The following is a 23,234-nucleotide window of genomic DNA, read 5'->3' on the forward strand; positions in this document are numbered from 1 at the left end:
TCGATAACCACATTGCCACAACAGTCAGCAAATCCTTCTATGTGGCACGCCTCATCACTAAGGGCTTTTCATCCAGAAAAAAGGAGGTCGTTGTCCCACTGTACTCATCCCTCATTAGACCCATTATAGAGTACAATGCCCTGTTTGGTATGTACCTCACAAGACATCTGCAACAGCTGGAAAGGCCACAGAAATACCTCACTAAAAGAATCACAGGCCTAAAGCAGATGCCCTATACTGACCGTCTAAAAAAACTCCAGCTATACTCTGTGGCATATCGTCCACTCAGAGGCAATCTCTGCTTAACATACAAGGCCATGTCAAACCCAGAGCTGTTGAACATGCGACACTTAAAAGAAATCCCAATCCCTCAGGGCCACATGCTCCAGGGATCTAAACCTTGTCATCACAATGAACAAAACATGCTGGAGGGATAGGTTCCTGACCCAGAGACTCCCCATACTCTGGAATAGACTACCCATACATGTCAAGCAGAGCGCCTCCTTGGCCCTCTTCAAAAGGAACCTTGATGACTGGATGGGAGATAGGAAATTCACCCCGGGGATCACATCAGTCACTCTGCTAGACAGGGGTCCAGGGAAGTAAATATTGCGGGAAGAAATATCCAGGGAATTGTAATGATTAGGCTTGTATAGGCCCTAGGGCCGATAGCCTAGTACCAACCTATGAAACTTCTTCTTCTTTTGGCTTTTCCCGGTTAGGGGTCGCTACAGCAGATCACCTGTCCGCTCATGATTGGCAGAGGAGTTTTACAGTGTCGAGTTGCCAGACCGGCACCCAACCTTCCACAGAAGGCACACACATGCACGCACACCTAAGGCCAATTTAGAGTGTCCAATCCACCTACAGCATGTCTTTGGGATGTGGGAGGAAACCGGAGCACCCGGGGGAAACCCACGCAACCACAGGGAGGACATGCAGACTCCACACAGAAGGCACCCCAGCCGAGGGTCGAACCAGAGAACCTCTTGCTGTGAGGCGACAACGCTAACCGCTGCACCACCGTGGCCGCCCAGTACCAACCTATGAAACTCTGTTTGGAAAAATGCTTCCCATTAAATGTAAGCAGTGTAAATAGACATTAAAAGCCAGTAAATTCAGAGTACCAAAACATTTGCTAGCCTTTTTGTTACAGAAAAATCATAATTTTGAAAGAAAGAAAGAAAGAAAGCAAAACTATTCAAAGTGTATCAGTGTAAGAGATTAGTACAAAAAGTATAAAACAGATAGCATTAAAATGACTGGAAACTGAAGGAAAGGAAGGAGATCCAGAGAATGTAACAAAAAAAGGACTCCTTTAATAAGTTTGTTGGTGATGGATAAAGTCTCCCACTTCCATGATAAAACAGCATCTGTCTCAAAAGTGGGCATGCACTGACTACCGGTGCCAGTACAGAAGGATTTTAAAAAGTAGGACCACATCACTAATGTAGTTTGTAGGAGTAGCTAGGCATTTAATGGAATACATTACTTCACATATACAACAGAATGTCAGAGGACATCTAGTGGGAGAGAGTCACCACAACAGGAATACGTCATAGTAAGAGAAAGTCAACCATCTATTTTCAAGGTCCTTGGAAATGTGGGAGTTAAGCTTATTTCATGCACAGACTAGTCCTAAAAAGTCTCAAATGCAGATACAATGTTGATGATAGCTCTTGGATAAAGGTCCTTCTAAGATCAAACACAAATCCAAAGTTTACATTTACTCCCATAAATGACTAGGAAAAACATACTTCATCTCTCTTCTCTTGTTATGAAGGACTGTATTGTTGTGAAACAGCTTGTCAAATATAAAGAATGCAGAAACTATAACTGAATTCAAGATACTATTATATAAATATGTGGGGAACAGAGTACATCCATGGGATTAATGATAAGACACATGGAGTTCATTAAACTCAAAGTCTGAGTCATATTATGCCATGTCAAAGAGAGGATTTTATATGCAGCAAACACAGACTCCAGTAGGGGAGGTTAGTGATGATAATGCCCATTATGACAGTCCTCAGGTCCTACCAAACAAAATGGAGTGTTTTCCTTAAGATTCTGGAGATTCTCCAAAACAAAGACATGGTAATTTGATGAAAATAATAAGCAGATATGAACAATTCCGCCACTCATAAAATTATTCCTAGATATAGCAAGTGCAACAGTTAACCTTGCACAACATATACCTAACGACTTGACAGACTCTCCCAGGACCCAAGTGAAAGAAGGCACTCTTTAATTATTTAAAAGTCTTTTCAGCAGCAATAACTCTTATCACTAAGCTGTTTCAGAAGGAAATGTAGAGTGGCTCTGGCCACTCTTACATCACTGAGATTCTTGGAAATGGGGTACCTACTGCAGGTTTGTGAAACATGACTGTAATCTTTGTAACACTAAAACTAAACACACTAAGACTGGGATATACATGCTAAGTTCAAGACTGCAGTATCTAAGTACTTCCCTTACTCTAAGGTACAACAATCTTGGAGTTAATATAAATGAAAAGCAAGGGTGTAGCAGTGCAGGGAGTCTCACCTATGCATTTGCATTGTATATGTGCCATTCAGGCCTTATTTTTTTATCATTGTAGGACTTGCAAGTTTTTATATCCTTTAATCTGACTGTTAAACCAATTGATTGCATTACAACATCGGGTCATATGAGATAACTAAGCTAATGGCTTAAGGGCCCTTACAAGCCTAGACAATGTAACCCGATTCTACCCAATATATGCCCCCTAGGGGCAAGAGGATGGCATGAATTTGTGCCTGTGCATTGAGTATCTTACAGATTGCTCCTGTCCATAAGGGACACAAGCAATACCCCAGATGTGCATTTGTAATTGCCCATCCATTGATCCAAACTGCATTTGAATAGGGCCAGGGAAGAACTCTGCTTAATGTGAATTTAATGTGGCTGTTCCAAAGAAGGTATGCACTTTCACACAAGTGTCTGTTACTCCATGCTGTTACATGCCTGTGGAGCCTGCTATATTTGCCGGTACATGTGTATTCCCCCATAAGAAATGTAGGACAGTGTTGTGGCATTCTGCGTGTAGCTTGCATAGTGCTTTGTGATATGCCTAGCAGCTCAGTGTATTTACCCAGTGTGATGTTATGTCCAGATATTTGTCATGTGTACTGTTGCCGGGCCACCATAACTGTTGTGTATTTCTGACAAAGCAGTGGGATGCTGTACAGATGTATGTCACTAACTAGTGGGTAGTATGTGGGCTTGAGACCTCTGCTCCTCCAGTTATTATGTGTCAGGACAGACAGGAGTGCGTGAATGCATAAACTGTGTGAGGTTATCTATTTCAGTATTTTTCGTGATATCCCCATTTACATGGCTGTAAACATCCACTTTGTCAGGCTTGGTCCACACCGTCTTGCACTAAGGGGTGCTGCGTATACCTCTGGACTGACCAGAGTGTGTCAGACTGTCCACATTTATTGGTCATATCTCTGCTGTATTTCACAGGATCATTACTGTGATATGTGATAATCTTATGATGTCTGTCAGTAACTGATGGCATACAAGTCAATATCAGATGTGACTTCCCACACAACATTTCTGTTAAGACAACACCTGTTACAGTAGCAAAAGTCTACATTTATACCTGCAATACTTACATGATATCCCCTTGCACTAAGAGGTTGTGACTACCTCTGAGACACATATCTGTCTGCTCAGCATGTTTTGTTTGAGTCGCTGACTAAGTTTAGATTCCTAGATCAGGTGACCCTTGTGCTGTTTGACTTGTGGATGTATATCAGAGCCACCAAGGCTGGATTTGTGATTTCCTTGTCAGTCAGGCATAGGTCACCCCTTAATAGTCGGTACGAGACAGAGTAAAGGGATGGGACTTTTAGACTATCCGCACAGTCCATGTTGTTTACACCCTGTATTTTCTTTGTGAAGAACTTCTGAGGTTGCTCCATCACTGTCTAGTCAAGTACATGCCAAATGGTGCACTGTACTCGATTATTGATCTATTCAGGGCTGACTACAGTGGGACTATTATCTCCATGGATCTGGATGCCATACCTGTAAGTTATGCCACATAAAAGGATTTCCTCACCACTGTGGATACATACTGGTCAAAGTTCAAGCTGCAGGGGTATTTGACTTTCCAATGGGTATGATAACGCATTCTTTTGCATTTAAGTTTAGGCTATGATTCTTGTACCAATAATGTGTCTGATCTAGACCTTTCTGAAGGATAGCTACATCACTGGGGGATTCAATCATTGCCCCAGTTTGCAGTCTACGGCAAACTTTGTCATCCAGAGGCCTTCAACATTTGTCTTGACTTCAGAGAAGAATATTCCAAACAGGAGTGGACCCAGCACTGAGCCCAGTGGCAAACCACTAGTAACTGACCTCTTGCTGGATCTGGATTCACCCACTTTAATCATATGTCCTGTCCGTGAGCCAACTGGCTATCCATCTGGTGACAGAGATTTCTGTCCAGTTTTGTGATTTATAATACCTGAGTGGGGAATTGTGTCAAATACCTTGGCCAGGTTGAGATATGCGGTATGCACTGTTTTACCTTCATCCATGGCCTTAGTGCCTTTCTCAAAGAAATCCACCAGATTCAGTAGGCATGACTTGCCCTTGCCAAAGCCAAACTGGGTTGTGTTTGCAGGTCATTATTTATCAGATCCATGACTAACAGATGTACCACTGCTAGTGCTGCACACTGAAACATACTTTTGACTCTGCATGACATGGATACAAGGGAAAAGTTAAGAAAGCTAATGCCAGCTGCTGATAAAGTAGACCTACTCATGAAAAAATGTGTATAAAAACTCAGTAGATGCAGCCATGTCAGATGCCACTACAGTTAGCATAAGAATGCATGGCTTAAAGCTTAACCATACCCCCAAAGATGTTAAAACAAAGTCAAAAGGTGGTTGATTTCCCTTGAGGCACTTATTTGGCTAACCTGAGGGTGATTACACTAAAAGAGATGGAAAATAAAGGCAAAACTAGGACTGTACTTGTGAAGCAGATATTTCAGCCAGTCAGTCAAATTACTCACTTGCTCACTCCCCTTTCTTCCATTTTCTAATTACCCACTTAATCCAATTCTGCTTCAAAGGGGGAGCTAGAGGCCACACCAGTAGTTCGTGGACACATTCACACTCACATAGCACATACAACTATAAGAAATTTTGGAAGAATGTCATTTAACTTATGACATGTCTCTGAGATGTGGGAGGAATCCATAGCACCTAGCAAAAACTTATAAAGACACAGGAAGGATGTCCAGACACCATACAGAAGGCACCCCAACTACAAACTGTACCATATAACCAAGCACCATGAGGCAACAACACTAACTACTACACCACTGGACCACCGTTCACTGCTCAGCACTCTAGAAATTACTTTTTACCGATCCACCCAAAACACGTTTTATAAGCAGTAGCCAACACAAAAAGAAAAACAAAAAGTATCAATTACACAGAATCCCTTGAATGCGTACCAGCAACACAGAAAGTACAAGCGGCCCTCTTCGGGCACCTCTCAGTAAAGTTACATCTTCATCAAGTAGGAGTAAAGTTTTCTTTTATATTTTAGCAATAAGTCACATTTGGCTGTGGCATTTAGCCATGGTTGGTGCAGTCTGATCAGGAGTGATCAGATAAAGCCAGCCATTGATAAATCCTGCATTACCCACTGCCAAGCACAAGTAATTGCTATAATATAATAGCATTATTTAAGGAAAACAATGTGTACCCTTTCTAAATACTGTCACGGTATAAATTGACTTTAATAATTTTCTGTACCTTCTCCTGTGTAAGGAGCATCTAAAGCATGTACTGAATATGCTTTAAACATATACATGTCAGTGCTTACACAGTACATAGCGGTTTCTACTGCCTTTTTAAAGGAATCATAAGTGCGTACCTATGGAGCTGCTTTCTTAGTACTCCTGCCAAACCAACCCACTAGTTTCTTTTCCTGAATGTGAGTACGTCTACACAGTGCTTCTCTTTAAGTGTTCTTATACATAGGTTCATAGGTTAGTACTAGGTTATCGGCCCTAGGGCCTATACAAGCCTAGCCAAACAATTCCCCAGATATTTCTGCCCACAATATTTACTTCCCTGGACCCCTGTCTAGCAGTAATACAAATGTTTATTAAGAAAGCAGGGCGACTGACATAATCCCCGGGGTGAATTTCCTATCTACCATCCAATCAAGGTTCCTTCTGAAGAGGGCCAAGAAGGCGCTCTGCTTGACATGTATGGAGAGTCTATTCCAGAGTATGGGGAGTGTCTGGGTCAGGAACCTATCCCTCCAGCATGTTTTTTTCATTGTGATGACAAGGTTTAGATCCCTGGAGCGTGTGGCTCTGAGGGATTGGGATTTCTTTAAGTGGAGCATGTCCAACAGCTCTGGGTTTGACATGGCCTTGTATGTTAAGCAAAGATCACCTCTGAGTAGACGATACGCGACAAGAGTATAGCTGGAGTTTTTTAAGGCGGTCAGCGTAGGGCATCTGCTTTAGCCCTGTGATTCTTTTAGTGAGGCATTTCTGCAGCCTTTCCAGTTGTTGCAGATGTCTTGAGGGATACATACTAAATGGGGTGTTGTATTCTATAATGGGTCTAACGAGGGATGAGTACAGTGGGACAATGACCTCCTTTTTTCTGGATGAAAAGCCCTTAGTGATGAGGTGTGCCACATAGAAGGATTTCCTGACTGTTGTGGCGATGTGGTTATCGAAGGTTAGACCACTGTCCACCAGTGTCCCTAAGTCTCTCATCACACTTTCAGTGTTTAGTGTACTGCCACCTATGTGGTAATTCATGGGTACATGTTTTTTCCCAAAGGGGATAACTATACATTTCTTGGCGTTAAGCTTGAGCCCATGGCTCTGGCATCAAGTATCTGTTTCTGTAAGACCCTTTTGTAGAATATCCACATCATTTGGGGATTCAATAATGGCTCCCAGTTTGCAGTCATCTGCGAACTTTGTTAGCCAGAGTCCCTTAGTGTTGGCCTGTACTTCAGAGAAGTACATGCCCAACAAGAGCGGTCCCAGCACTGAACCCTGAGGTACTCCACTTCACTTGTCTGGAGCTGGATTTGGAGTTGGCTACTTTTACAGTCTGGGTTCTGTCAGTAAGTCAGTTGGCAACCCATCAAGTGATGTAGGGATTTATGCCCAGCTTAGTAAGTTTATCTATGATTTCAGAGTGGGGGATGGTGTTAAAGGCCTTGGAGAAGTGCAGATAGGCTGTATGGCCTGTCTTACCCTCGTCCACAACTCTGGAGACTGATTTGAAAATGTCAATTACGTTCAGGAGACAAGACTGGCCCTTTACGAACCCAAACTGGGTGGAGTCCAGTGTTTGAAGGTTGCCAATGTCTTTGTTTATAAGTTTCGTGACAAAGCGTTCCATGCCCTTGCAGATCAGGCTCGTCAGACTAATGGGACGGTAGTTCCTGGGATCCAAGGTGGATCCCCCCTTGTGGAGTGGAATAACTGCAGCTGTGCACCACTCAGTGGGCATGAAGTCTGAGGTGAGGCTATGATTAAACATGACACTTAGGTGAGGTGCCAGTTCATTTTGTAGTTCATGTAGTACACCGCTCGGGAGGTCATCTGGTCCCATGGATGCTGTATTCTTAGCTTTGGAGAGTGCGGTTTCTACATGTGTGGCTGTGATTACCGGAATTTGGCAGTCTTTTGGTATTGAGATGGGCCCTTTACGGGGTGAGAGGGGGGTGAAGTTGGCACTAAATCAATCCGCCAGGATATTGGCAATATCCTTGGGATCAATATATTTAATGCCATTCTATTGTAGCTCTGAGCAGATCTGAGCATTGCCATTTAGATTCTTGACATAACTATAGAATGCCTTGTGGTTGTCTTTGGAATCTTTGGCAATTTTATTTTCATAACCAGCTTTGCATGATTTTATGAGGGATCTCAGCTTCTTACTGAGACTGGTAAGGGAGTTTTTTGCATCCTGGGATTTTCCTCTTTTCTGCAACAGTTTCTTCCTTCTGTTGTATAGTTTGTTTATGGCAGGGGACCACCAGATTGGTTTCCTTTTTTTGGAGGAGAGCATCTTGGTTCTATTTGGGATGGCACAATTCATGAAACTGAAAACTGGTTGCAGGAAGGAAGGCACCAAACACAAAACATAAGAACAAGCAATAGACTTTGTTCAGGGCAATAGACCAAATTGCACCTAATAATACGGGGGGTCCAGTTTCACTGGAGTTAGAACATTTAGAATTAATATGGCAGTTGAACACCAATGCAGGGTAGTATCCAGGTTTAAATGAAAGATGCTCTATTGTATGTATTCTGAAATTAAAAAGCCTTACTAGATAGTGTTTTACATATAGAATATATGTAAAGTATGTATTAATTGTACATAAGATCTTAAAAATCAACAATAGTAGGAACGAACATGGGTTTACCATGTCATTTTAGGATTTTAGATATTTAATACTTATAAAGTACAAAAACCTTTGTAGATATTTTATGGTATATAAGAACATTTAGTATTGTTTCTTCTGTAGGGTTAGGGTTTGAGTTTAGCATGTGGGTGTGTCTAAATGTGTTTGTGACACTTTTGTAGTCTTTAGAAACTGTAGTTTTAATGAGTATTAGCTTTCAATTTGTTGTCAAGAAGAATGAAATGAACTGATCAACTAATACTGGTTAATTACCTAACTAATTAACTACTGCTCACTGACTACTTAAGGGCATGCTCTCAATGTTGTTTTTATCTGAAGAAGTCACAGTATTTACTGTGACGAAAAGTGCTTCATTTTGGATTAAACTGCTTGTTCTTACATTTTGTGTTTGGTGCCTTTCTTCCTGCAACCAGTTTTCAGTTTTGTGTTCTTTCATCGGCTTGTGTCTTTTGTTTGTGGATCATGGCACAATTCATGCACAAATGGATGTGCTTGTACAATGCCTTATTGTAGGATTCAGCAGTCGAACTTTCAGCTCCCGTCTGCATGGGTGTCATGAAGTTTGTCACTTCTGACTTAAGTAGCAAGAAGTTGGCTTTGGAGAAGTTTTTTATTAAGTTTTAGGTTCATAGGTTCCAAGATTCCAAGAACCGTTGGGAAAAGTTGTTGGTACCAGAGTAGTTTTCCCAGTTAATAGGTTCATAGGTTCATAGGTTGGTACTGGGCTATCTGCCCGAAGGCATATATTAGCCCAGCCATGTTGTGCGGTATTCACCGCCCCTTTAGTAGTTCCCTAGACCCTTGTACTAGCAGCTAGTACCTTTGGCCCCTATCTAGTATTGCTGTTGGTGTGATCCCCGGTGTGAACTTTCTGTTACCCATCCACTCATCAAGGTTCCTCTTGAAGAGTGATAGTGAGGGGCTCTGTCTTATGTAGATCGGGACCCTGTTCCATAGTAAGGGAAGGCAGGGTAGTTGAAATCACCCAGTATTAGGGTGTTTGGTTGTATCTTAATATTTTCAAGTATGTTTAGAAAGGTGTAGTGAGAATCTTGGGGCATGGTGGGGGATCTGTAGCAAGCTACAATTTGGATTGCAGTCTTACCTAGTGTTAGTTGCACCTGGAGAATTTCAGATGCATTGTGTTGGGCAACTAGCCTGGAGGTATGAATATCCTTGGTGAATATGGACACTCCTCCACCTTTAGTGTTTTGGTCCTTTAGTGTTTTGGTCTGGGTTTGGTGGCCGAAACGTGTGGTAAGAGTTGTAGCCTGGTATTGCAGGGGTGCTCTCTGGAGTCTTGAACCAGGTCTCAGTTACTGCACAGATATCGATGTTCTTCATTTTAAGGAGTGCCTCAACAGAGTGCATTTTGAGGTTTAGACTTCTAGCATTACCTTCAGATTTTGCATGCTTGTATCTGTTACAGTGGTGGTTTTGTCCTTTGAACCTTGCCTAAAAAAGGCACTATAGGGGTGACAAGAGTTTTAGTCAGTAACCTGAATCCCAGGGGTGACAGGTGCAGACCATCTCAGGCAAAGCATCATGGTTTGTCGATCATGTCGTCCCAGGCAGACAGATACTGGATCCCCTTTGAATGACACCAGAAGCTTAGCCAATTGTTGAAGTCAATCATTTTGTCCTTATACTGTGGTATCAATCTGGGTGAAGGCAGGATGCTACTCAGGGCTAGGGTCATACCTGCCTGGGCCACATGATCTGAGAGCTCTTCCATGTCTCTTTTCACGTAGTCCAGGGAGGTATGTCTCAAATCATTCACTCCAACATGGACAATGACAGAGTCGTATTTGTACTTGTTGTGGAGCAACTTGAGTGGATGCGTTATGTGGCGGATCCTGGCACCTGACTGTAATTTTCTCCTTGCTCAGCCTGGTGAGTGGGACATCAGTGTGCTTGACTATAGAGTCCGCTATGACTAAAGTGTTGGGTACGTTGTCTTGCCTTAGGGGCTGTTGTTGGATGGCACACTGGTGTTGTGAGCTATGTGTCACTTTGGTTGTGACTGGTGTTTGTTTGCGTTTCAGCTTTGGAGGTCCTTGTTGCTTGGGGAGGTTAATGTTAAGGGCCTCCGCATATGTGGGTTTAGTGTTGCTATGTGTGGGTGTTGATGGTGTGGGTTTTGAAGGGCTATGTGTTGCTTGAGGTGTAGTGCAGGTCTTAACCTTCTCCTCTTGAGTGTCTAGCACAATCTTGGCTGGAGAGAGCTTTGCTTCCAGTTTGGCTATGTAAGTGCATCTCTCACAGGTTGTAGTGTTCGGTGGTAGGAGGAGAGGCTTGTCTGTGTACATGAGGCAGTTGCTGCATTGCCCCAGTATGCCCAGATTCACCAGGTGGACAGGAGAAATCACAAGAAGCTGTCCCTTGGACATGCCTGTTTAGGTGCTTTTTTTGTAAAGTACAAGAGCTGTTTTCCCTTACCTTTGCAAGGTACTTTGCAATTATAGGCTGTTTAGTGCCTACAATTAATTTCTCCTTATTAACAAGGAGAGTTGAGTGTTTGTATCAGTTTAAGGCTTCCTAGTGTTTTCCAGCAGGTTCTAGAGCAAGAGCTAGTCACAGGGGTTGAGATTTTAGTGCTACTACTGAGAAACCAGCTAGTTCTAAGGGAAAATTTGAACAGCAGACTTTCTGGCACCTAGAATAGTTTAACCGTAGCCCCGCGGTGCTGCACGATGTGAAAAATGCACAAACACATGCATTTTTAAGCCAGAAAGTTGAAAGGGGTAGAAATCAGCCCAAAATGGCTAATAAAATTACAATTTCAGAGTTGGAAACCACTCCTCTAGTGTTAGATAGGCAGTACAATGCTCACCACTCCCACTGGTAAGCAGTAGGACTTCCCTCTACCACAGTAAGGTCTGGATAGCTCTGAACACAGAAAATAAAGTCCTGAAAACAGCAAAGCCTGTGATCTGGACTATACTAGCTAGGAAAGGCAGGAAACGAGCAAACAAGATAGTATTTTTTTTTTTGGTTCAAACAGGCTAAACAATGCAATGATACTGTAAATAAACACAGAAAAGGCTAACAAACTTGAGTGTGTAGCCCTAAATAGTAAATGCAATTAAAACTCTACAAAATTAGCAATTTAAAACTTTTTAAATGAAACAAGGCAAGTGCACAACTGAAAAACGATTTAAGAGGCAGTAATACAGTAGAATAAGTAGCTAGTCTACATATACAGAAAAGTCTATGTATACAGAAAAGCAGGTAAAACACAATAAAACAATTCAGATGCAGTGCAACCCAAAGCACTTGAGTTGTAGCAATATTAAGGCAAATACAGTTTTAATAAATGCACTAAAATATACTCTTGTTGTTATTTGTCTTTTTGGCTTTTCCCGGTTAGGGGTCGCCACAACGGAACTCCTGTCCGCTAATGATTGGCAGTCGATTTTTTTACGGTGCCGAGTTGCCAGCCCGACGCCCAACCTTCAGCGAAGGCACGCCCATTCACACATGTCTTTCGGAGGCCACTCGACCGCGGGGAGGACATGCAGACTCCACACAGAAGGCATTCCAGCCTAAAATATACTCTATATCTCCAAAATGTTTGAGAAGCACAGTCAGAACACAAGGAGGTTCAGGCATTTTTTTTATTGTTGTATGCTTAACAAGTAGCTTTCATAGCTGTATATTTTCTTTAGTTTTGTAATAACTTTTTTCATTCCTTTGTTGATGAGAATTTGGATTTTGTTGTAATGCTAAACCTTTCAAGTTACTGACAATTGCTATTAGCTATGCATAGCTGTGACATGTATATAGCTTGACATGCATTGTGTTTATATATATATATATATATATATATACATTGTTGTCTGACAGCATTTGGCTCTCTGGTTTCCTCTCTGGTCTCTGGCCTACGCTGCCTTCTGCATGGAGTCTGCATGTCCTCCCTCTGTTCCTGCAGCTTACTCCAAGGTATGCCAGTTTCCTGCAACATCTGACCATCAATGCAGTTTTAAACTAACCATAGGTATCTGTTTGATGTATAAATGGGTATGTGCCTCTTGTGCAGGATTAGTTTTTCTGCCTGGTGCCCACTGAGTGCCAGAATAGGCTCCAGCTCCCAATGACCCTGAACTGAAGAAAGCAGGCACCGGAGAATGAGTGGATGAATGTTTATCTTACATTTCACAGATACATAGTCAAAACACAAATCAGGAAACACTGTACCATGAATCAAGGAATATGTTAAGCTGACAGAACAGAGTGTCGACTTTAAGAGAAACGCACAAAAAAGTGTCCCTTGCCCTTGCATCTTTAAATATGCTAACTCCAATGATATACAGCCTTTGGAGTAAGTAGAAGCATCTTTGCATCCATGGCTTCATGGCCTCATTGATTTTCATTGCCTATTTTTCAACTAAAAGCAGGAGTTACTTAAAAACTTTCAACTTTTACCATTTTGGCTGAACTCAGCGTGATCTTACACAGGTGTCTCAAATTTCACTCCTAAGAGCACAAAAGGCAGCAATTAATGTTTATTTTTATATTGGGCTCCTGCTCTACTTTGGACCTAAATAAAGAAGAGCTGTGCAGGCTCATACAGTACAATGTTAACTGCCAAGAACTCAACCCATATCACAACCATCAGCAGTGAATCATATATTATGAATAGTGCTATAATCAGAGTCATCCTCAAATATTTACTAAACACAGTGTGTATCCTCATGCAGCTGTACTTCCCTTCTTTGCTCAAACACTTTCACAGACTGCATCCTTTCAGATGTAATATATATGTATACAGAACTGTAGTACTTTATCTGCTGTATTAGTGTAGCATTTAATTATGTGCCATGTGGTAAAATCCTAAAACAAAATTTGTAAAAATTGCATACCTTTGCTGTGAAGAAGAGAAGGACATTGTAACACACAATCTTTAAGTACTTAAAAATCTGCATTTAAATGCTTATTTATTTATTTACTTTTCCATGATTTAACAACATTTCTTATTTTGTTTTTCAGGGACTTTTAGTTTCAACAATATTCTGCTTCTTTAATGGGGAGGTAAATATACACTTTTATTCTGTTTTGTAATGTGTTTTCGTCTTATGTAAAACATTGTAATGTAGCTATCATAATTTCAATGCCCAAAACTGAAAATGACCATAACTTGGAAAATAAGGTCTGTGATTTGCCCCTTCCCTGAGTTACAATAACCTCAGAGGTGATATATTTAAAAGTACAAGGTGCGGTGGTGAAACCTGTAAATGTGGGTGTGGGAGCACATCCCACCTGAAAAAATAAGTTTAAAAATAATAAGCAGCTGGCAGCAGGAGAGGTAGACCATTCAGAGTGAGAAACAAAGTGCATTCCTATTCCATTTATTAATTTATAAGTCTGCTATGTATCTAAAGTGAGGAGGCAGTTAATAACTATTTTAACTTCTTTTTTTCCTTGAGCAAAGTTTCCTCTGTTCTCAAAGTAGATAGTCAGTCAAAACATAACTTCCGTTACCGTCTTTTTATTGATAAATGGTGTAAACATCATTTGCAGAAAAGGAAATGAAGTCTCAGATGTGCATTGGACACTCCATCCCGCACCAACACTCTCCTTCATGCATAGTATATACTGCTAAGCAATTTAACCACACAAGGAGGAATTCATCAATATGTTATTCTTTGCTCAGGGAAGCTGCAAAATGAGTAAAAAGCTAAAATTGCTCTGAGCATGATTATAGCAATATCCCATGCCTGGGTGTGGGTAATGCTGGATTTACCCATGGTTGGTGTGGTTTGGTCACGAGGGCGAAGCCCGAGTGGCCAAACAAAGCCAACCGTGGGTAAATCCAGCATTACCCACACCCAGAAGTGGGTTACTGCTATTATACAATGCCATTATTTAAGAAAAAAAATAATTACTTTTCTTAAATAATGGCATTGTATAATGCCTCCTTGCTGCCCTTCCGCAGCTGTCTGGTATTCTGCGGCAGTTCTGATTTACTGTGCATGCATATACATACGCAGTACATCAGAGTTGTGGGCAAAAGCAACGGAGAAAGCAAGATCTCCGTTGCTTTTTACAAACTGTTTCGCTGTGTTAAATGGGTTTAACATAGCGAGACAGCTTTAAAAAAAGCAACGGAGAACCTCTGTTGCTTTTTTTAAAGCAGTCTCAGTATGTTAAACCCATTTAACATAGCGAGACAGTTTTGAAAAAAGCAACAGAAAAAGCAAGATCTCCGTTGCTTTTTACACACTGTCTTGCTATGTTAAAGGAGTTTAACATAGCGAGACAGCTTTAAAAAAAGCAAGGGAGAATCTCCGTTGTTTTTTTTAAAGCTGCCTCGCTATGTTAAACTCGTTTAACATAGCGAGACAGTGTGAAGCAGCAGAGATCTTGCGTTCTCCGTTGCTGTAAAAAAAGAGTTATAGTAATGGAAAATGTCCGGGCAACCGGACCTTTTTCCATTACTATAACTCTGATTTACAACATGTACGTTGACCAATCAGCGTGCACGTTTTTGAATATTAATGGGGGGGGGTCGTTGTATAATCACAGATATATTATGTCCTAATCTGCAGTGCCATGGACCCCTTACACAGGCCATAGACATTATACAGTTTATTAACAGGGAGGTAGTGATGCATGGGGGTTTGCCACCCTGCAAAAACACTGAAAAAATGTAACAAAATCTAAGCTCATAGAAAACCACTGAAAAATCTGACAACAGTGAAACACATTTTTCAATGTTTTTCCAGGGGGGCTTGTACCCCCACCCCTCCCTGCTACTTACATATACCAACTCTGAGGTCACACAGCAGTAGGGAAAATGCATAAACCCCTCCCTAACATAAGCTCAGTTCTGTCAATCTTTCTCAGTGTCAGTCTTATTACTTTTCAGTCTTATTCTCTCAGTCGTTTTACTGTCAATGTTATGTTGTTTCAGTCATTTTAGGTATACCTATATGTATATATTATATGTTTTTTTTTACAAAAAATCCACTAATTCCATTATACTTGCAACATTCATTGTTACTGACTATTTTTCAGCACTAGCTCCCCCAGTCAAACTAGCCAAGTACCTGTGTTAGGCATGGATATTGTTGCCGTTCATTTTCAATTCTCTATATAAGACTAAGTCACACTTTCTTGTACTAACACTATCAATCCATCAATGAAACCACATACTTGAGGTTAAAAAACAAACACAAAAATTATCCGGAGAAACCCAACAAAATGCAGCCTAAGTCCTCCAAGTCCCTCTGCCATTAGGGATGTTTCAGTATCTAATTTTTAGCTCTCTGACTGGAATTCTGAAAAGCCATCACTTTGGTTAGGTGGTTTAATCACCCCCATTCATAAAAAGGATACTTATGGTAATCCAAAAAAATGTGCAGACCTGTTCTTAGAAATGTGTCCATCAATGATCTTACAGTAAGTAAGTAAAAGAATATCTTTAAGCTAGTACTGAGCTTGATTTGCTTAATTTCCTAATAGTTCAACATAAGATGCATGTTTTTATTTCAACATTTAGTTGAGGTATGCACCAGTGTACATGGCCAAACTCTGGATCTCGTTATCATATGCCATTTGTTAGTTTGAATAGAGCCATACTGTAGACCAGATTAGGAAAAAAAAGCTTTCATAAGAAATCTAATAAATGTAATATCAGTTGTATACTTGTCTATGGAAATTCAGTTTAAGATCACAAAGGAAGGTTGTAAACAAATCCATTACACAATGGTATATTTATACTACAGCTATTTATAATATACACTGAAATTATATCTAACAAATTATTTTAAATCAGTAAAGATGTCCCAAAATTAAAAAAAAAAGTCTTATGCCTCCTGGTAGGATTCACCAATGACATACTGCTATTGACCACATCACAGAAGAAGTAGAGAAGAGAGACTGTCTAGGACAGTTTATGAAGACACATGATATTCCTGAAATACCCCTAAAACAAAACTGATGGTATGTAATCAATGGAAAATTAGAAATATACAATTAGAATAGAAAGCACAAAAGTTGGTAGTAGTAATTATGACATATACTGAGCATATAGATTATTTCAAAACAATTAGGAGACCGAGTACTTTGTTATATAAAGTAGACAGAACTTTTGGAGGAGTAACTCCACCACTGTTAGAATCCCAAGAGGTAAAATTTATCCTATAGTATGAGGCTGAAATCTAGTTGAAAGAGAATTAAGCTGGCAGATTAAAGCCGGTAAACAAAATTTTAAGGAAAGCAGTTTTATTGTTTAAGTCTTTCCCAGAAGCTTACTAAGGGTATGACTTAGTCTTATGCATGAACAAGGTTTGATGGAAAGTCCAGTACTATCAAAGTTGATAAGAATGATACAAATGGGTGGATGTGAAATAACTAGGTCAGGTTAGGACAGGAAATCTCACTGAAACAGGAAGGGCTATGGAAATGTGTTTTCCTAAAATACGTCAACCACATGCTCTCTCAGAATGAGTTAAGCTGCCTCAGTTTATAGGATGATAATAGGCTATTGGCCTGGAGGCCCTTATAACCCTAGCCAAGAATTATGCCCATGTTCCCACAAAGTCAGCACCTGTTTCCCCTGACCAGCAGGGACACAGGTGGGATCTCAGGGGTATATTTTCTGTTTTCCATCCAGTCGTCCATGTTCCTGTTAAAGAGGGCTAGAGAGGTACCCTGCTTGACATGGAGAGGGAGTCCATTCCATATATGGGAGAGTCTTTGGGACACAAATCTATCCTGCCAACAAGTTCTATTAATGTCACAGACAAGGTTGAGGCCTTGTGCGCAGGTTGCGCGAGTGGAGTTGGACTTACGGATATGCAGTAACTCCATCAAGGCTGGGTCTGAGATGGCTTTGTATGCCAGACACAGGTCATCTCTCAGCAGTCTGTACAAGACTAAGTATAGGGACAGGGCTTTTAGCTTAGCTGTATAGGAAAGTTCCTGGTCAGAACCTCTGTGGTCTCTCCAGCTGCATGTGCTTGGCAAGGTACATGCCGAAGGGGGCATTGTACACAATAATGGGTCTGAAGAGAGAGGAGTAAAGGTATGTTATGACCTCCTTGTTCCTGGATGAAGTATCCTTACTTATGAGGTGGGCCATGTAGAAAGCCTTCCATATAATGGAGGCAACGTAGTAGTCAAAAGACAGGTTGCTATCAACCTGGGTGCCCAAGTCGCTCATGACTGACTGCATGCTTAGTACATTGTTATTAATGTGATAACTAGTGGGGACTCCATTTTCCTCAAAGAGGATAATTATGCATTTCTTGGCATTCATTTTGCCATGCTTCTGGCAACAGTCATTAGTTTGGGAAGGCCCACCTGGAGGATGTTCACATCACTAGGGAAATTTAAGACAACACCCAACTTGCAGTCTTCTGCAAACTTGGTCAGCCAAAGGCCACTGGTTTTGGCATGCACCTCCAAAAAGTATATCCCAAACAGTAGAGGCCCCAAGACTGATCCTTGGGGTACACCACTTGTTACAGGTCTACTACAAGAGTTGGCTTCCCCTATTTTGACTGGGTTCTATCACTGAGTCACTTAGCTACCCATCTAGTAACATATGGGTGGATGCCTAGCTGGGAGAGTTTATCTATTATGCCCGAGTGGGGAATAGTGTGAAAGGCTTTGGCTAGGTCAAGGTAAGTGATGTGCATCATCTTCCCCTCGTCCACGGCTATGGTGACTGTTTCAAAGAATTTGACCAGGTTTAACAGGCATGATCTCCCATTGACAAAACCAAACTGTGTGGGCTCAAGCATTTGGAGGTTGCCGATGTCCTTGTTTATAAGGTCCACAATAATGCATTCCATGGCCTTGCAGATCAAGCTAGTTAGGCTGATGGGCCTATAACTGCCTGGGTCAGTGGATGCTCCACCTCTGTGTAGAGGGATGATGGTGGCTGTCCTCCATTCGGCTGGGATGAAGCCGGTGCTCAGGCTTTGGTTGAACAAGGTACCTAATGGAGCTGAGAGCTGATGCCTGAGTTCATGTAGGACACAGCCAGGGACGTTGTCGAGTCCCATGGAGACTGTACGTTTTGCCTTTGAGAGGTCATTAAACACCTGCTCCCTGGTGATGAGGATGCCTTGGTTTACTGATGGGGGACAGGGTAGTGATCTTTTCGCTGAACCTGTCTGCCAGCAGGTTAGCTATATCTACAGCGTTTTGTGTATGTGGAGTGATTGACCACCAGTTCAAAGCAGATTTGGGTGTTACCTTTCAGATTGCAGACATATGTGAAGAAGGCCTTGTGATTCCTCTTAGTGGATGTGGCCAATTTGGACTCAAAGTTAACCTTAGAGGATTTCACCAGTGACCTTATGTACATGTTCAGACAAAGGAGAGATTGCTTCCAACTTGGCACCTGTTCCTTCTTGGTCCTGGACATCAATTTCTTCCTTTTATTACAGATCTTATTTATTGATGCTGTCCACCAGATGGGTTTACTCTTCCTTGAGGAAGATGATTTGGTCCTGTCAGGTATTGCTGAGTCCATACAGCTATGTAGGTGCTCATACAGTTTTTTGATGTAGGGTTGGACATTAGTGCTAAATCCAACTGAAGGGATGGTGGCTGTGAACCTGCTTATACCTGCCCTCAGGAGATTGTAGTCAGCTTTGGAAAAGTTTTTTTGTTTGACCCTGACAAGTGAGGGGTCAGGGGAGATGGTTACTTTGAAAGTGATCACTTTATGGTCAGATTAATCAAGGAGGATGACAGTGTATGGGTGCTACAGTGGCTACTCCTGTTGGTTAGTAGCAGGTCCAGGATATTTTCACCTCTCATGGGGGTGTCAACCAGCTGATCCAATGTATTGGCATTGATGAAGTCTAGGAATCTCTGGGCATTCATGTTTTGGCTAGAATAGGTCTTCCGTCTTCCACTCTATGGTTGGGTAGTTAAAGTCACCCAGGATCAGGGTAGAGGGTTGAATCTTGATAGATTCAAGTAAGTCCAGATAGGTGGAATGGGTATCCTGAGTCATGGCTGGAGGTCTGTAGCTAGCTATGATTTGAATAGGTGTTTTGTCAACAGTTAACTGCACTTAGAGTGTCTCCTGTGTGTCATGCCATTTGACCAGCCTGGAGGTGTGTATGTCTGATAAATATTGAAACTCCACCGCCTTTGGTTTTGTAGCCCTTCATATGGGGTCTGAAAGTGTGGTAGGATGAGTAACCTGGTAAGGCTGGGGTGCTCTCCGCAGCTTTGAAACTGCACAAATGTCAGCATCCTCCAGGGCAAAGAATGCTTGCAATAAGTGCAGTTTCATGCTAAGACTCCTAGCATTTAGTAGCATGATCTTTAAATTTTGTTCAGAAGATTTTTCATGTTGGTAATTTTGTGCTCATGACTTTGCCTAAGAAAGGCGCTATGGGGGAAGCAACAGCTTTTGCCAGAAGCCTGAAGACCAGGTGAGACAGATGAAGGCCATCTCTGGTAAAGCATCATAGTCTGTCCATCATGTCCTCCCAGGCTGTAAAATACTGGATCCCCTTGGAATGACACCAAAAACGAAGCCAACTGTTAAAGTCAATCATTTTCTTTTTACATTGAGGCATCATTCTGGGTGATGGCAGGATACTGCTTAAGGCTAGGGACATACCTGCCTGGGACACATATTCAGCGAGCTCAATCATGTCTGTCTTCAAATATTCCAGAGAGGTATGTCTCAAGTCATTCACACCAACATGGACTGTGACAGAGTCATAACAGTACTTGTTAAGAGACTTGACTGCATGCATGATATGGTGGATTCTAGCACCTGACAAGCAACTTACCATGACTTTCTATTTGTGTAGCCTGGTGAGGGGCACATCTGTGTGTCTCGCGATAGAGTCTCCTATGACTAGTATGTTGGGTTTATGGCTGGGCCTTAGAGGCTGTGAGACACAGGTGTATGTACTATGTGTCATGCTTGGTGCTTTTGGTTGTGATGTGCATGTGTGTTTTTGCTTCGGAGATCTCCTTTGTCTAGATATGTTTTTGTTGAGAAATTCTACATATGTAGAAGTGTGTTGTGCAGGTATGGGTGGTGGTACAGGTGTGGTGTTTGTAGTGTTTGCAGACACAACCTTCTCAGTACCAGATGTACTGGTTTGTGACTTCAACCAGCAATTCCCAGCTCAGAAGGGCAGAATCTACCCTGTCCTCAAACAAGAGTGCAGACCACAAACCTTCTTAATGTAAAATAACTGGCCTGAAGCCCAAGTGCTTAAACCACAACTAAGACACGTTTAGAATAACAGACACAATAAGCCTTCAACCAGCAATTCCCAACTTAGAATGATGCAAGCTATCTCTCATGCCACAGGAGTCTTCTTCTTCGTTCGGCTTTTCCCAGTTAAGGGTCGCCACAGTGGATCACCTGTCTGCTCATGATTGGCAGTGGAGTTTTACGATGTTCAGTTGCCAGCCCGATGCCCTACCTTCCATGGAAGGCACACACATGCATGCACTCACACGTAGGGCCAATTTAAAGTGTCCAATCCACTTGCAGCATGTCTTTGGGATGTGGGAGGAAACCCACGCGACCACAGGGAGGACATGCAGACTCCGCACAGAAGGCACCCCAGCCAAGGATTGAACAGGAGAGCCTCTTGCTGTGAGGCGGCAACGCTAACCGCTGCACCACCGTGGCCGCCCTCTGACCACAAACCTTCCTAATATAAAACAACTGGCCTGAAGCCTAAGTGCTTAAACCAACAGGCTTGGAATAACAGTTACAATTTAATCAGGCTACTAACAAACAATAATAAATGCAGCAGAATAAATGCAATTGAATACTTTAAGAACAAGCAGCAAAAGCAAAATACAGTAATAAAGTAGGAAGAAACACAAACACAGTAAAAGCAGATGAATAAAGTGCATTTTTGTAGGTTAAGTGTGAAGGTAGGAAACAAGATAATTCTAGGTTGAGAAACTAAGGGGGTGGGCCTTCCCAAATGATCTCTCTCTGCTTAGTAGAATGAGCTGATTAGATGGGACTGGGAGGAGTGTTCAAAATTAGATTTGTAGTAGGGGTGGACAACTCAAAAGCTAAATAAAAATATTTCTAAATAAAAGAGCAATGCTGTTTCCCTGCTACCCCCACTAATTAACTGCTGGTATTCACAGTTTGCACAGGAATTCCTTGGTAACTTTTTAAATTAACCCTAGCCAAGAACTCTTAAAACTCCAACAGAACAGAAAACTTAAACAAAACAAATGTAATACTAGAATAAGATACAAAATAAAGCTGATCAAAACTTAAATGAATTGCTTCAAATCAAAATAAAATGCAGCCAGAGATGAGTGATATTCAGAGCAAGCAGGACACACAAATACCAGTCATTTCAAAAGAAAGGTCATTCTTAGCAGCACATCCATTTTCGCTTATGAAAGGTACTCCTGAAGATATAGAGAAAAACTGACTTATTTATACAAGGATCTGGATTTTCAACTTTTTTTTTATTAATAACGTTAATAAAAATTATAATGTAGTACATGGTTTGCTGTGTTTAAACTTTGACTTTGGGGTAAAAGATAGCTTTGTTAAGCACCAAGAAAGGTGCTTAAAAGTTTTTTTAAGGTTCTTCAGCAATGTTAAGCTCTATTCTTGCATTAGAGCATTAACAGCAGCTAGTGTGCGTCACAACAGAACATCATCAAGAAGTGAAAACAGCATTAATGACTGTACAATTCTTCAGTTACATTTATTTTTTGTGTGTAGCAGCCCTCTCTCTGTGAGTTAGCATTATTGTGTTACATGTGTCAAAGCTATAATCACTTCACATTCCAAAAGATTCTTTTTTCCTGTAACTAGTAGTACATCAGGGCAGCTAAAGCTCAATATACTGCAAATAATTATAATCGGGTCTTTCCACTCACAGTTCAGCTTATGTGTTCTCAATGTAGATATGAAGATTCACCACTTGTGATTCTCTTTGCTCTGCTATCTAGGTGAATTTCACATCCTTGTCCAGAATGGTTCCCTGTTGAAATGTTGGCACTTGAAATGCAGAATGCCAAAATGCCAAAAAAAAAAAGATAACTGGAGAAGAGCGAATCTGGAAAATCACTCTTCTCCTTAAACTTCTTTTTGCAGGAGTAGCAAGTCCCCCTGCACCACCCATGTGGGGTCAAGCCCCATCCCACCCCAACTTCTATATACCAACTCCAAGGTTGCCATATCTCAGAGAAAATGAAATATTCTGAAAAATGTAATCTCAGACTTGCAATATGTAAGTGCATTATTTCAGCCATTCGGTCACCTCATTTTGAGACTCACTCTAGAGGGTCTCAACATTTCAAATGGTTTCCACCTCAAACACTTATCAAGTTGGCCATGACCACAGATCTGATCATAATTTCATGTGTGGATTTTTTACACTTGTTAGGAGATAGTAAGTTAAGGGCACTTTCATGAGATACAAATCTGAGCTACAAACCACAAACATTTGGCAGTCTAGAATAAGTTGTGGTAATACATCTCAAAATTCCCCTCGGAAGTGAATGAAACTGACGACCTAGTCCACATGGTGGGTAAATGTCCTCTTTACAACTGCCTGACAAAGCATTAAGATATTTGGCAATAGTAATTGTGAAGATTGGGTGCAGATGGGTGAAGGATGCCAGCCTAGCCAGATAGAAATTTGGAGATAATTCTGTCATCTGTAAATATTAATGTAAACCACAGGCTTGTGTCTTAAATGGTAAAAATAGTGTTACATGTGGAACTGAAAAAAATGTAACAACAGTGCAAGCTACTGACCAAATAAAGCATGTTGTGACCATTTGATGTA

At 41.4% G+C, this 23,234-nt stretch overlaps 1 protein-coding gene across 5 annotated transcripts in view; it reads left to right on the top strand.

The window, feature by feature from the left end:
* The window catches only part of LOC122811806 (calcitonin gene-related peptide type 1 receptor-like), a 1,193,346-nt gene that overhangs the window by 1,122,148 nt on the left and 47,964 nt on the right, over positions 1 to 23,234 (top strand). For all 5 annotated transcript variants that reach the window (XM_044083884.1, XM_044083886.1, XM_044083888.1 and 2 more), the window contains exon 12: positions 13,453 to 13,494. In XM_044083884.1, the coding sequence (XP_043939819.1) occupies positions 13,453 to 13,494 (42 nt within the window). The remainder of the gene's footprint in view (positions 1 to 13,452; positions 13,495 to 23,234) is intronic.

The sequence above is a fragment of the Protopterus annectens genome, chromosome 9.part0, assembly GCF_019279795.1.
Source record: "Protopterus annectens isolate FY-2018-M chromosome 9.part0, PAN1.0, whole genome shotgun sequence".
Classification (NCBI taxonomy): Eukaryota; Metazoa; Chordata; order Ceratodontiformes; family Protopteridae; genus Protopterus; species Protopterus annectens.